The sequence below is a fragment of the Rattus rattus genome, chromosome 3 (genome assembly GCF_011064425.1).
Source record: "Rattus rattus isolate New Zealand chromosome 3, Rrattus_CSIRO_v1, whole genome shotgun sequence".
NCBI lineage: Eukaryota > Metazoa > Chordata > Mammalia > Rodentia > Muridae > Rattus > Rattus rattus.
Window position 1 is genome coordinate 23,614,039 of NC_046156.1, and position 14,071 is coordinate 23,628,109.

At 36.0% G+C, this 14,071-nt stretch overlaps 1 protein-coding gene across 3 annotated transcripts in view; it reads right to left on the reverse strand.

Moving 5' to 3' along the window:
- Window positions 1–4,620: 4,620 nt before the first annotated feature.
- The window catches only part of Ube2d3 (ubiquitin conjugating enzyme E2 D3), a 31,146-nt gene continuing 21,695 nt past the window's right edge, over window positions 4,621–14,071 (reverse strand). For all 3 annotated transcript variants that reach the window (XM_032897281.1, XM_032897280.1, XM_032897279.1), the window contains exons 5-8: window positions 13,375–13,452; window positions 12,273–12,378; window positions 9,519–9,612; window positions 4,621–7,619 (exon numbers count right to left, since the gene is read on the reverse strand). In XM_032897281.1, coding sequence (XP_032753172.1) covers window positions 7,574–7,619; window positions 9,519–9,612; window positions 12,273–12,378; window positions 13,375–13,452 — 324 coding nt within the window. In that variant the 3' untranslated portion in view covers window positions 4,621–7,573. The remainder of the gene's footprint in view (window positions 7,620–9,518; window positions 9,613–12,272; window positions 12,379–13,374; window positions 13,453–14,071) is intronic.

A 14,071-nucleotide genomic window follows, 5' to 3' on the forward strand; every position in this document is an offset into this window, starting at 1 on the left:
TCAGTTCCAAGCATCCATGTGGTGGGCTCACAACCATCCTATTTCCAGTTTCAAAGGAGATCTGATGCTCTTTTCTGACCTGGGTATCAGGCACGTGTGGTGCATTTACCTACTATGCAAAAACATATACACATAAAATAAATATTTTTAAAATTAATTTTTCACATGTTGACATATGTAAAGAATTTATAACAGAAATTGGAAACCCAAAAAATTATGGTTTATCTATCCTTTATGCTGATATATTTTAAAAGGGAGATTGATATAAAAGTAACCATTTAAGATTATAAAGGTTATATTTCAGTGTATTTAATATGTTCCATAGCCATTACTTAGGGCATTTTCATTTTGCACAAAGGAGACTCCTGTTCTTAGTAGACAATCACTTCCCATTTTTCCTTCTTGGTGCCGGGCTCACATCAGCTGTTTTTGTAGATGTAACTATTCTGATTGTTCATATAATGTGGTGTCTTTAGTTTTGTTTTCTTAATGATTTTAAGATCTAACTACATTCTAGTATCTTATAACTAAAAAACTATTCAAAATATGAAACTCAAATTCGTTCGTTTCAACCCTTCAGTAGTTATGAAGAAATTCACATGAGAACTCATTCCTACTTGCTTAAATGCTTGTTTTCATTACCCTTGTAGTGTGATTACCCTTGTGATTTCATTGCCTCTTCACTGATGATGATGTCCAACCTTCTTTCATGATTGCTGGCTATTTGCCCATTTTTTTTTTGGAGAAAATTTTTTTTAACAAATCCTTCATACTTTTGGATTTTACTTTTTTTTTTTTAAAAAAAGATTTATTTATGTGAGTACACTGTCACTGTCTTCAGACAGATCAGAAGAGGGCATTGGTTGAGAGCCACCATGTGGTTGCTGGGGATTTGAACTCAGGACCTCTGGAAGAACAATCAGCACTCTTAACCACTGAGCCATCTCTCCAGCCCCATACTTTTGGATTTTAGATTCTTAACATAAAACCTGCAACTGGTTTTTATACTGTACATTTGCACAACTGCTGGCCTTCAACTTGAGTATTCTTCTGCTTGTGCCTATGAAGTGCTAGGATCACAGGTGAGCCTCATCGCCACGCCTGGCTTGGGCTTCAATCCATTCCACGTCAATCCTTCTAGGGTGATGTAAGGCAGAGGCCCAAGCACATTTTTATGTATTTACTTGGCAGTTTCAGTACTTTGTTGGTGTCTTTCCCATGTGAATGGCTTTGCTCTATCATGTGAGATGTGAACTGAGCAGAAACACATGGCTCCTCATTGCTATTTCAAGGCCTATGCTTTTTCCCTCCAATCAACCGTTTTGGTTAGTGTAGCTTTGCTAGCTTCTGGTGAGCCTAGAAACGTGGTTTGATTCTTTTGTCTTTGACAGAAGTAACACCGAATCTAGATTGCTTTAAACATATTATCTCAACACCTTAAATTGAATACATAAACACAAGATTTCCACCTTTGGACTTAGATTGCTTTCATTTTCAGTGTGCAAGTTTTGCACACCTTTGATAACTTATTCTCAAGTATTGTAATTCCTAATATTTCACTTGTTATAAAACTTTTGGTTTTTGTATCCTATAACTTTAATTACGTGGTTTGTATGTGAATTCTCTACCAGCTCCACATCTCTCTCAAAGTTTAACGTCTTCCCATTTCAAAGATTATAGAGATTTTTTAATGTGGATCATCTGTGTATATGCCGTACTTGGTAATTACTCACTGAAACCAGAAGAGGGGGTCAAAGTCTTCACAGCTGGTGGTGGGAGCTGCTCATCATGGTTGCTTGGGCTTAAGTGCCCAGTCATCTCTATTATCTTGAAAAGTTGCGCTTTTTCACTAGGAGGCTACTGTCATTTTCAGTCTGTTGGCCACCAAGTTCTTGTAAGGTACTCTTCAGCTGATTTAGAACCACTTTAAATACTCTTGGTTTTCCAGGACCACCTATTTTGGCTATATTCATCTAAGCCTTACTTCAATTTTTTTCTCTAAGGGAATTTTGAGCACAACAGCAAAATTGAAGTTAATAGACTTCTAATTGTAACAAGGATGTGTTCATAGAGAAAATGACACCACTGAAAACACACCTGGGACTTGGAAGAGCTCAAGGAAACTACCTGGGTATGTTTCCTGCTTGATCTTTGTTTTAAATTTTGTTTGGGCTTGAGAATGCTCCTACAGCCCCATGGGGTCTTGCTATGTAAACAAAGCTGGCTTCCAATTTGTGATGGTCCCACCTCTGCCTCCCAACTATTAAGACAAGTGTGCACAACTGAATCATTTCTTTCAAAAGAGCTAACTGACATTTACAAGTTATTCCCAAAATGTTTTATAAAATTGTCCAGTTTGTAATTTGTACTAATAAGTCTATGCTGCAGTTTCATCTACAGTACTCTAGAGCTGAGACTCTTAAACTGAGTCAGAATCCCACATGGTAAGTATGGGGGGCCACAAACACGATCAACAGTAAACACAAAAACACAGCAACCAAGAGAAAGCAAGGGAGAAAGTTAAGTGCACCCAGTTAAGCCTGCAAGGAATCTGGGTGTTTTTGGCAGTGCTCTCCTGAGTCACTTTACTCCACACTGGTTCTGTGTGCAACATGCACTGCATGTAGCAGGCCACACACACAGCAAAGGATACCTGTTTTATAAACCTTATCTGCTGTAGTTTTCTACTCTTACAGAAAGTTACCCATGACCACTTCTAGCTCAAACAGCATCATAAAAAAACAGGAATTCGGAATTCTCCTACCACTACCTAGCATGCAATCAATTATCTGTGTTGTAATGTTTCAGTTTTTAAAACTGGTTATACTTGGCAACTTGTTTAAAAACTGTTGAGGAAATTTGGCTTGAGATTGTGAAATGGACCTAAATATACTTATGCCATTATTTGTCTTGTATTTGTGGGTAGCATTCTCACTGCTGCTGATCTGAAATTAAAAACTTCAACTCGATGTTTTACATGTTGTAATCACAATACCCAAGCAAGAGTCATGCAAAATAAAGACACCCACTTCGATGACTTATCTTTCAAGAATATTTAAAGTTATGTGTTTGGTTTGTATACCTATATACTGTTAAAAAATTTGGGGTGAAAAGCCCTCAGTAAAGGTTATAGTGTAGAAATCTGAGATTGTAGCCACAAATTGTCATTTAGGCGTAGAAAACTACCTAAAAACATTCAAAGCATTCAATACGAGGGTAATACAGAACCTGTCTTCATGGAGTTTACACTCTAGGATGGACCCAATCAGCATTAAGTATGCCTTTCACACAGGGAAAACAGCGCCAATGTACTCTACAGTTGATACACTGTATAAAATAAAATGCTCAAGAAACGTGGCTGACATTAGAAATGTACATATAAGGCAAAAAGCTGCACATAAAATGTGGTATGAAATTAACATCTGTCCATATAGAGGAAGCCCATTATGTGTCTGCAGGGACCAGGGTGAACTTAACCTCTCATACTAGTGATAAGAGAGATCACATAAAGTTTATGTGATATTACAAATGCTACTGGAAAACCAGGACTAGAATGGGCATGGTAGTATATACCTTTAACCATAGCAAGAGGTAGGTATGTCAGAGAGTCTAGAGTTATACCAGCCTGGTCTACATTAAGTAAACTGTAGGCTGTCTCAAGTCAACAATACCATGGCATGGCAGGGCATGGCATGGCATGGCATGGCATGGCACGGCACCATTGGCCAAAACACCATCCATGTGAGGAGACAAGCCAAAACTTTAAAATAGCACTATCACTGTTGGAATGATTTAGGGCAGAACTTTAAGAATAATCATTTTGACTGGAAAGTTAAGATGTCCATTTCAGGTCAGTGCTGTATTTACATTTGAGGCCTAAGAGGCAGTTTTGTCTCCAGAGAATCTAGATAGCCAGGTGTATTACAATAGGAAGCCAAGTGATAGACTAGCCCTTTGTTTGGCCTAAACACCAAGGGGCAGGAAAAGCACTTGTGATACAATCCAACTTAGTTGTGATAAATTATGTTTTAAAAAATGAATAAAAAACGGGCAGACTGTGTGTCTGAGTTAATCATTAAATACCCTTAAAAACAAAAGTCCAAGTAGTAAAGGAACAGGACAAATGGTGGCCAGACTCCCAGTTTCCTTGTCTAAGAAACACTGCACTCTAGAACATTTTTTGCTGCCAAATGCCATTTCCATTTACCATTGATTTTTCCTCACTACACTGGGCAAACTACTTTATTATCTGCATTACAGTACAATTAGCACAAACACTAACTCCAAACCTCAACTTACACTGTGAGAAGCGAGGCAATTGGTCTCATGAGTAGACCTCTGTAATAGCTACAAGTATCTGTCGTCAGTTACAGACGTTTGCACCATTTGTTGGTCTTTACAAGCTGCTAGGCTCCACATCAGGCCGGACCCACTGGATTGTATTCTAAAACATCAAATGACCATGGTTCTGAATAGTTTTGAAAGCCACCGAACTACTCCTCCCTACACCCGTTTTCTTTATGACACCAGCTTCAACGTTATATTCAAAACTTGAGGTCATACAGTATTAAATTCAAGTGCAGACTTTATGGTAGCTGGAATTACTGAGTAAGACCAAAGTGTGTTTAAACACAGACTTTAATGGTAACAATTCCTTTAAGCTTAATTAACTTTAGCTATTACACGTCTTATGCAGATGTCACTATTAGACAACATTTAGTGACTTGCACTGGGTTCCTCATAAAATAGAAGACAAATTCACTGAAAAGTGTAACCAACAGTCATTGAACAGTTATGTGAACATAAAACATGACTAATTTTAGTTATTTCCCACCCCCAAATCACGAAAACAGCATAATCAGCGTTTAAAGTATACTTCAACTAACCCAGTAAATAAAAAGTGAGTGTTTCACTACCCCTGAGACCACTAGTTAACCGTGGTTCATACTTTTAAATGTGAGTACACCCACACAAGGAAACAAACTAGTCATTTAAAAAAAAAAAATCTGATTATCACATTGCAAACCTGCCCAAGAAAAAGTCAAAGGAAATTCACCATTAACAGGCCAACTGGACTCTAAAGACAAATTTAAGAATTTATGTATTAAGAGGTATAGGACACACAAATAGTCTACATCAATATTCAACCTAATACTCACTTTAGTCCTATACCTGGCACTAGTGATGCCATTACACTACTGGGTAGGGTAGAGAGCAAATTCTTGGATTCTTTTGAAAGCCTCATGGGTAACCCCATGTCCAGTGTCCATACATTCAGAATGTTGGTTTTCCAGGTACTCTGTTCTCTTAAACCTGGAGAAGCCTCTATGGCTTATTCCCTTAGAAGCGACATATGAAATGGTGTATTATATAGCATCAAGTCAAAGATAGAGAACTGGACATACCCATTAATTCTGACAACCAATGGTTTAAGGAAGTCATCTCTGTAAATACCAAAGGTGGTGGTTGGGAGCAATTTGAAAGCCAACTAGAGATCCACTGCTTTATAAAAATGTTTGTCATATCTGGCTTTCAAGACACAGGCCTAATAAAACTGTTTTGAATACAAGTTTCAGAAAGGATTTCTTTTTAAGAGTCAAAGAATACTGTTCTTACCCTTGTGGGAACACTTGATCTGAACCCCAAAGTTTTAATTGGCATGACATTTACCCTGAAGAACCCACAATTTAAGCAAAAGGTAAAATGGGTGTAAGGAGAAATTCATTGGGAAGATTATATAGCTGAATTGGTGTTCCACTGTAAATACTTATTACAGAGTAAAGTCAGACCATCTTCAGAAGGCATGCACCTCACTTCCAGCTTAGAGAAGAACCTTAAGTAACAAATCATGTCCAAATTACATATTTAAATGTTTATAAAAAATTAAGCTTTTACATTTATTTCTAGCTTTCCACATCTGTATGTAGACAAGGAATAAGATTGCACGTAAATATAAGCAGTGCAAAAATATGAAGTGGAAATCACATGTGCTAGAAACCAAATACAAGAAATAAAGCAATGGATAAATCAAAGCTAGAAAAAAGGTGTAACTACAGGTTCAGAATTAGGGTGAAGAATGGTAATGCCCTATTACTATGTAAGGTTTAGTGGCACAGAGAGCACTTGTCAAATAAACAATCCAATAGCATTGACTTTTTTATTCATTCATGTTAAAGTCACCCGAAATGATCTGTTGCATTTAAATGCTCATTAATGTAAATGGCTGAACAAATCCATCTCAATGGATATCAACATCCCACAGTTAAGTCACTTCAACACAGCCTCATGACAACTCCCACACCAAAACAGTACTTTATTTTGTAAATTTTGACCCATTATCACTCCCAAGTTATATATATATATCTTTTTCAGCTGTTAAGTGTACAAGATGAAGAAAATTTTAGTTAGAAGGGGATGCACCTGGAAAATAAATTTCTTAAACTCCATATACACGTTTCAAAACTGCTGAGTCCCAAGTCCATTTATGAACTCTAGGGCTGCCAGAATCATGTGCAGCGTATTAAAGCTACACTATTTGAATAGCTTATTAATTCTGCATAAATCAGGTCAAGCAATGTGTCAACCTGTTAACAGACTGTGCACTTTAACTGAACATGGCAATATATTCACTCTTTTGAACTTTACATCATCATTTGATGTCAAACAATGAAGCAAATCCCAACAGTATATACAAAAACAGCTTTGCATTTATACAAAGGATTGTTTCCCATACTGATTAATCCAGGCAGCTAACTCATTGGTTTATGCAACTTTATTGAAGAAAAATAAATCAATTACTAGGAGAGCTATTAGTTGATCACTCATCCATTGACAACTCGCATCATTTATTCAGTGCTATATTAAACAGTATTGGAAGATAGATTAACTAATAGCTCCAAGCCTAACAATTTAAATGAAAATTACAAAATGTTTTGAGACCCTATTTTGGAATACAAAGGGTGTTTGACTTCCAATTTCCATTCTCTGTAGAACAAGAACAGGTCATTCCTTTATTGACATGCATAAAATACATCACATTTTCTGTTCTGCTGATGCTATAATTCAATACCAATTCTCCAGCCACATCAGTTATGAGCATAAAGTATATCATGTAACCTCAAATCTCTAACAGTGGAAGGTTTAAACAAGAATGGATGCTGCTGGAATAATGCTGTTTCCTTTGATGTGACAGCTGAGCATCCATCTCCCTCCCCCTGAGATGGCTTCTTCAGCATGTTAGAGCAGTGAGGACTGGTTTAGTCTCATAACCAAGTTAGAGTGAAGACATTGGCCACATAATACACATGCTCCAGTTTTAAAAAAATTTCTGAATCTTGGGCAACTGTTCTCTTGTAACTACTTTACAGTTTCTAAAAGCAGTTATTGTCCAAAGCTGGAAGAACTTAGGTCTTCTCAGATGAGCATGTGAATGAATGGAGGGAGGGAAACAAAAAATAAAATTAAAAAAGATGAGGTCTGATAGGGGAGCAGCCGGATAAGAAAATCAAAAAAGGAACAGTAATTTAAAGTTTATTCCAGCTATAATGCAGGTTATTCTGACTTTAAGGTAGCATCACATGGCATACTTCTGAGTCCATTCCCGAGATATTCTGTTGTACCTGTAAATAAACAAACAAGCTATTTAAAAAATAAAATTAAAATAAAGAACTATTAGTATTGTAAAGGCAAGGAAAATATTTCTATTTTACCTCTGGATTCATTTTACATCACCTGTAAAGGCTATGGTTAGAACAAAAGTCAACAAGGGACAGAAATAGCAACACTGGCATTCAAAAGCAGTGGAGGAAATAGCCATGAAGTGTTATCTTAATAAACACAGTGGTGCTGAGACTGGGAGGCTTACAAAGACCTCTCCACCATTATACCAAGGTAGTATTCTATCAAGCTTTCAAGTTGGTTGTACATGCTGACACATTATAGTATGCATACACATGTTATATGTATCAATACAAATTTTGGCTAATGCTAGAACGATGCATATACTGTTACTGAAAAACTGAATCTGAAACTGAGAGATCAAGAAGTCAGTTGGGTATTGAGAGAAAGTGCCTTTGAAACTTAGGCAGAGAATAATACATTAAAACAGATGATTAAAAACAATGGACTTTATGTTAAATAAAAGTTTAGTAGCAGTGATTGCTACTAATCTTCACTGAGATCTACTGAGGAATGGCAATCTCTAGGAGTGCAACCACAGTTTGGTTAAAAAAAGATCAACAGCTAACTCATCCAAGACCCAGGTTGATCACTGAGGAATAACACCAGTACTGACAAATACCATCCCCATCCACAACCCTACTATAGAACACAATTATAATACAGGATACTTTACCCCAACCAAAAAAGTGACAATACCTAAGAAATGAGTACATAATAAACAGGGGAAAACTTTTAGAAGGAATAATATCACTATAGTTTCATCTCAAACCAAGTAAGAGTTCAACTCATTGAAACAGCTCAACATATAAAAACTCAACCAATTTAGAATTATGGCATTTAGAAAACCCTCTTCAAACAGCCAGCATTTTAAAACAAACTTGTTTTGGTTTAGCATACAAAGAGCCACAGAATACAGCTAACATTAATGCATGCTTGTCAGTAACTGGAGGTTTAAGTGTTTCCCTTTATATTACTAGTACCTTCCTGGTAAAATCCGGAGTAAAACCACATTTCATATAGTATTGACACAAAATGTTTAAATTTAAACATAATGGTAATTTAATGAAGGATAAAGATAATTTATACTTCTACTTCTTACTAAAGCTATATAACTGCTTTGCCATGCAAGAATCCCAAGCAGTAGTGAAGACCAAGTATAACTTCCAAAAAACAGATCAAGCAGTTAAGTAGTTTTCAGGAAACTGCCATGTCTTGTTGCCTTTGGTTGGTTAGTACAGTGCTTCAGAGCATGCAGCACTCAAGTGCTGGCAGTACCATAAAGAAGCGCACCATAGAGTGCAGATCCTCTTACCCTACAACATAGCGTATTTCTCTGTCCACTCTCTTGCTAACCTATTGTACCTAATTGAATAAGCACACTTAGCATTAATTATAACATATGAAAGTTAAATGGTTAAGCTGAACATAAAGATAAATCAAATTATTGATAGATTTAGACCAAAATTTTTACATTAGTATTTTTTTTTCTTGGCCTTTTTTTTCTTTTTGAGAGAAACACACTTGAGTTTATTTCCCAAAACTGAATAATTAAGCAAGGTTTTAACACATTAGAAAACAAACACTTCAAAGGAGCTACTATCACATATGCTATGATCATTTATTTGGCAGGGTCTCATTAGGTAACCTAGACTAGCTTCAAACTTCTAATGGTGCAGCCTCAGCCATTATGCTGGCCCTTACTGCTTCTAATTGTGTTTTAGTAACTAGCTCATCAGGACAAATATAAAAAGGTACTGTCACAAACTTCAGCAGAAATAAAAGCTCAACTCACTAAGTAAAACTACTGTTCATAGCCACTCAAACAACTGCATACTTACTTGTCTCTGTCTGTTTTATAGATCCGTGCAATCTCTGGCACTAGGGGGTCATCTGGGTTTGGATCACATAGCAGTGAACAAATGGATAAAAGAACTATATATAAGGAGGAAGAAAAAAAATCCAATTTCAGGTGTTTAGACAAGCAAATAGTAGACCTCTAGACCTCATAATTTTATTACTCTGCACTATCCCCAGAGAGTTCTACAATTAAGTTTTTATAAATAAATAGTATTAAAAATGAAACCTCTGATAGCACCAAAGTCAGTAATGATTAGGCCAAATGTAAGTTTTTAAAGGTAGTAGTCAAACGACATCCTATCAGTTTGGTTCTTAAAGAATTGGGGTGGAGGATTGGGGGGTGGAAGAGGAAGAGGAACCCTATGTAAGAGACATCAGAATTTAAGGATGTTCTTGATACTTTCAGGGGATATAAAACTCTAGTACTGTAATAGAGTCAAGGCTTAGAAAAAACAAACACCAAAACCGAGGAAAACAAAACAAAAACAAACTGACCCATTCTTTGTTCTACCTTAGAAAAGTTTCTCAAAAAACTACGAGAGCTGCTTTATTTCTTTGAGTAAGAAATGAAAAACAATGTCCCTAGAGACTGGTGCAAATGACAGCGTTTCTGTAGTGCAGGGTGAAGCTTCAGTTCTCTTACTCTGGCCTGTTCTGTATACAGACTTAGAAAATGCCAAGTATTGTACAATACAGATTTTTTTGAATGCCTATTACACTCTAGGCGCCTATATCAACACAAGACTATGTGGTATGTAAATGCTTGAAGTAGTTTGATGAATAAAAACAGGATAAAATGAAAAATAACTCATAGCTGCAAATACAATGTCAAATTCAAATGAGTGGGCTAAGTAAAATTATAGAATTATAGTAACTAGAAAAGGTAAAATCCCCATCAATTCAGTCTGCATTTGTAGAAATACAACGCAGAATTAAGAGTACATCCCAGCAGGGGATGGGAAAACAGGAACACCTGGCATTTAGATTATGAAACATGAAGAGATTAAAAATCCAAAGAAGTTAAAAAATTAGTCCCCAAACTGTAAATTCTTAAAAGAATAAAAATAGGGGCTTGGAGAGATGGCTCAGTGGTTAAGAGCACTGACTGCTCTTCCAGAGGTCCTGAGTTCAATTCCCATAAACCACATGATGGCTCACAACCATCTGTAATGAGATGTGGTGCCCTCTTCTGATGTGTCTGAAGACAGTTGTCTGGGTAACTCACATACAGAAAATAAAGTAATCTTTAAAAAAAAAAAAAAGAAAAAGAAAAAGGAAAATACTGCCAAATCCATGTAAAGATTCAAAAGCATTGAACAAGTATATGGAGAAATGCCTGTGTGGTTAACATACTTGTTTCACTCTGTATTTACCTTTACCAAACTCAGAAAACATTTTGGTAAAAAGCTAATGACTATTCCAAGTTTTAAAAATGTTGAACTACAGGACTGAGCCTGAAAATAGTTAAAACATCAAATAACCCTAAGATTATAACCACTCGCATTAAAAATGTGATTCTAATATAAAAAAAATTACTAAAAGGCAGTCTCATCCTTAAAATGTTTTGTGTACAATTTAATTTGCAGAGTGGAATGTCAAAAAACACTTGTCATTCAGAATTCAGAAGGGGACAAGGAACTTTCTCCATCTAGGGTATACTAGAGATCTAGAATGTGTCAGGTATAACAGACTGAAGTACAAGATCAGTCTTTATGGAACAGTCTCTCCCCAAATTCCCTATTTATTTCACAATTACTAGACACAGAACAACATAGTTAAGAACAGTCGACTAAAGACAGGTTAAAAACCATAACGGAAAATCTATACCAGGTGTGTTAGAGTAGAAAGCTATGAAGACTTAAATGGCACACATCGTCCCTGGCTCTATTTTCCTATTCTGGTGAAAAACATGGCCCAACAGCTACAGGCACATACTGCTTGTGCAGGTTTGTTTGATTTCCAAGCCCCCACTTCTCGGTGCCCTCACAAACTGCTCCTGGGGATCTGGCATTATCTTCTGGACTCTAAGACATATGCACATTACCGCCCACAATTAAACAGTTTAGTACCAAAAGAACAGTTTATTAAAAGCTGGGAACAGCTAGCTGTGTGTGCTTGTACCCTAGCATTGGTGGGTAGAGACAGGCAGACACTGAGTTACTGTGAACTTCTGGTTTAATGACAGAACCTACATAAATGAATAAAAGTAGAGAAGAGAGATACTTCTGGCTTCTGTATGCATCAGATATACACTAAAAATAAACTTTGCTATTACATGAAAATAACTTACTAGGCAAATGCCCTACCAACACAATCTTAACTTTTGACAAAAATCCCCTTAAAGTTTATTTTTACTGATGAAGTAATAACTACCCCCAAACACCCAGACCCACTTTATTTTTTTTTAAGATGGTAGTCTGGCCTCAGATTCATTATGCAACCAAGGATGATCTTGACTTTAAATCTTCTGCCCCTACTCCCAAGATGTGTTATTGTTTAGGCATGTGCCACACCTGATTTATAGAGCACTGGGGGTCTGGGGTCTGGATTAAACAGTGGACTTTGTGCATGCGAAGCAAACATGTTAGACCAACTGAGCTACATTCCTAACCTTGCAAGAACTTTCAATTAAAATGCTGGCATAGCAAAAATATTATCCAAGCAGAAGTCTAAAGCCCCTTAACTACTAGAAAGTTGCAGTAACTGAAAACTATTACAGTGAAACTACATTTTACCTTTAGAAATAGTTAAAGCAGGAGACCACTGTGATCTTAGAATATCAAGACAAATGCTGCCATTACTGTTAATATTTGGATGATAAATTCTTGTTGTAAATGCAACCTAAAAAACAAACCACATGACACAACCTTTAGATAGCTTTCACAAATAAAAACAATACCCTATTTTTAAAATGCAAGGCTTAAAATTACTAAGTCTCACTAGTGGTCGTAGTAATGAGAGAATATAAAGGAACAGGAGAATCAAATATAAATATAAAGGAACAGATCAAAGCAATTTCAAAAAGTCAACATCAGCCTCAGGGGGCAAAATGTCATTAACTAAGCTTTGAAGGTTAACTCTAATAGTAGAACTTAACTATCAAAAGGCAATCTGTGAAAGGATATTTAGGATACAGGTATATATTCAAATTTTATTTCCACTGCTGAGCACTGTGCTTTTAACATGACTAAAGATGGTTAGAAAAACACTGTAATTCAACAGTTATTTTCTAGTTATTCATATACCATGAATTTGAACTAACAGTTCTGAGGGGGGGTGGGGGAATCAAGGACTCTGAACTCATTACTCTATTGCTTTAGTCTACAGAATACCAGGACTGAAGGTGTTGTTATGGATCCAGCAACCAAGCTTTTCACAGTGTAGTCACCTAAGTGCACTAAGCAATAGGACATTTGGTAACACATAGGGGCAAGCTGATTCTACAGCTCAGCTTACCAGATTCCAACACTTAGCCTAACTAATAGAAATACTTGAGCCTTACAACTTCAAAAAGGCAAATCTGTTTTACATTTAGAGTTCAAATCTCTTAATTTTTAGAAGTTAGAATAAACCATCAAAGTAACAAACACTTCAGTATGTGGTATACTGCTAACCTTTAACTCTTGGAAAGTAGATGAAAAAGTTCTAGAATAGTCTTTAACAGGAATTATTATCCACACAAATACAGCTCATTTCTCTATGTATTACTTATTTTTATTCAACATCCAAACATACAAGGCTTAAGCCTCAATTATACAGAAACCTAAATTTTTATGAACATTATATTCTTCTAAAACAATCCACAAACTAACAGATTTTTGGAAGGACAATACTTGCCTTAGGTGGTTTGAAGGGGTAGTCTGTAGGAAAATGAATTGTCAAAAAGAATACACCACCTTGATATGGGCTGTCATTCTGTGAAGAGAAAAATAGGCTTAATATGTCAAAATAATTCCTTTAAAAAAAGAGATAGCTAAACTGATAAATGTACTTGCCACACAAGCCTGGTAACTTGAGTTCAACCCTTAAAACCCATATAAAAAGGTGACAGGAGAGAATGGACTTCAGTTTGTCCTGTGACTTCTATTCACGTCATAATATGCACACATCCACACCCACACAATCAACACCTACTTCAAGCAGTAATTAAAGTATACCTTCAAGAGGCAGAACATCTGACAAAGATGATTTTCCAATTGGTATCTTGAAATTCGCTCATAGAACCACAAAAAATTTTCTTCTAAACTTAACACAATCTATCATATACTCTTGAAAGCCAACAGCTAGAAAAAAAATTTCAAACTACCAGTGCCCCTTTCTCCTTTGTTCATTACAATGTTTACATAAATATTTAACCATGCTATGTAAAGATTTGAAACTTTCTGTGAGTTTTAATAAAAACAAAACAAAAACCCCACAAAAACCGAAAACAACAAAACGAGAAAGACACCACTATTTACATTCTATGAAATATAATAGATCAAAAGATATAGTCATTAGAGAGTACAAACAATAAATTATAAACCGGAGTTTA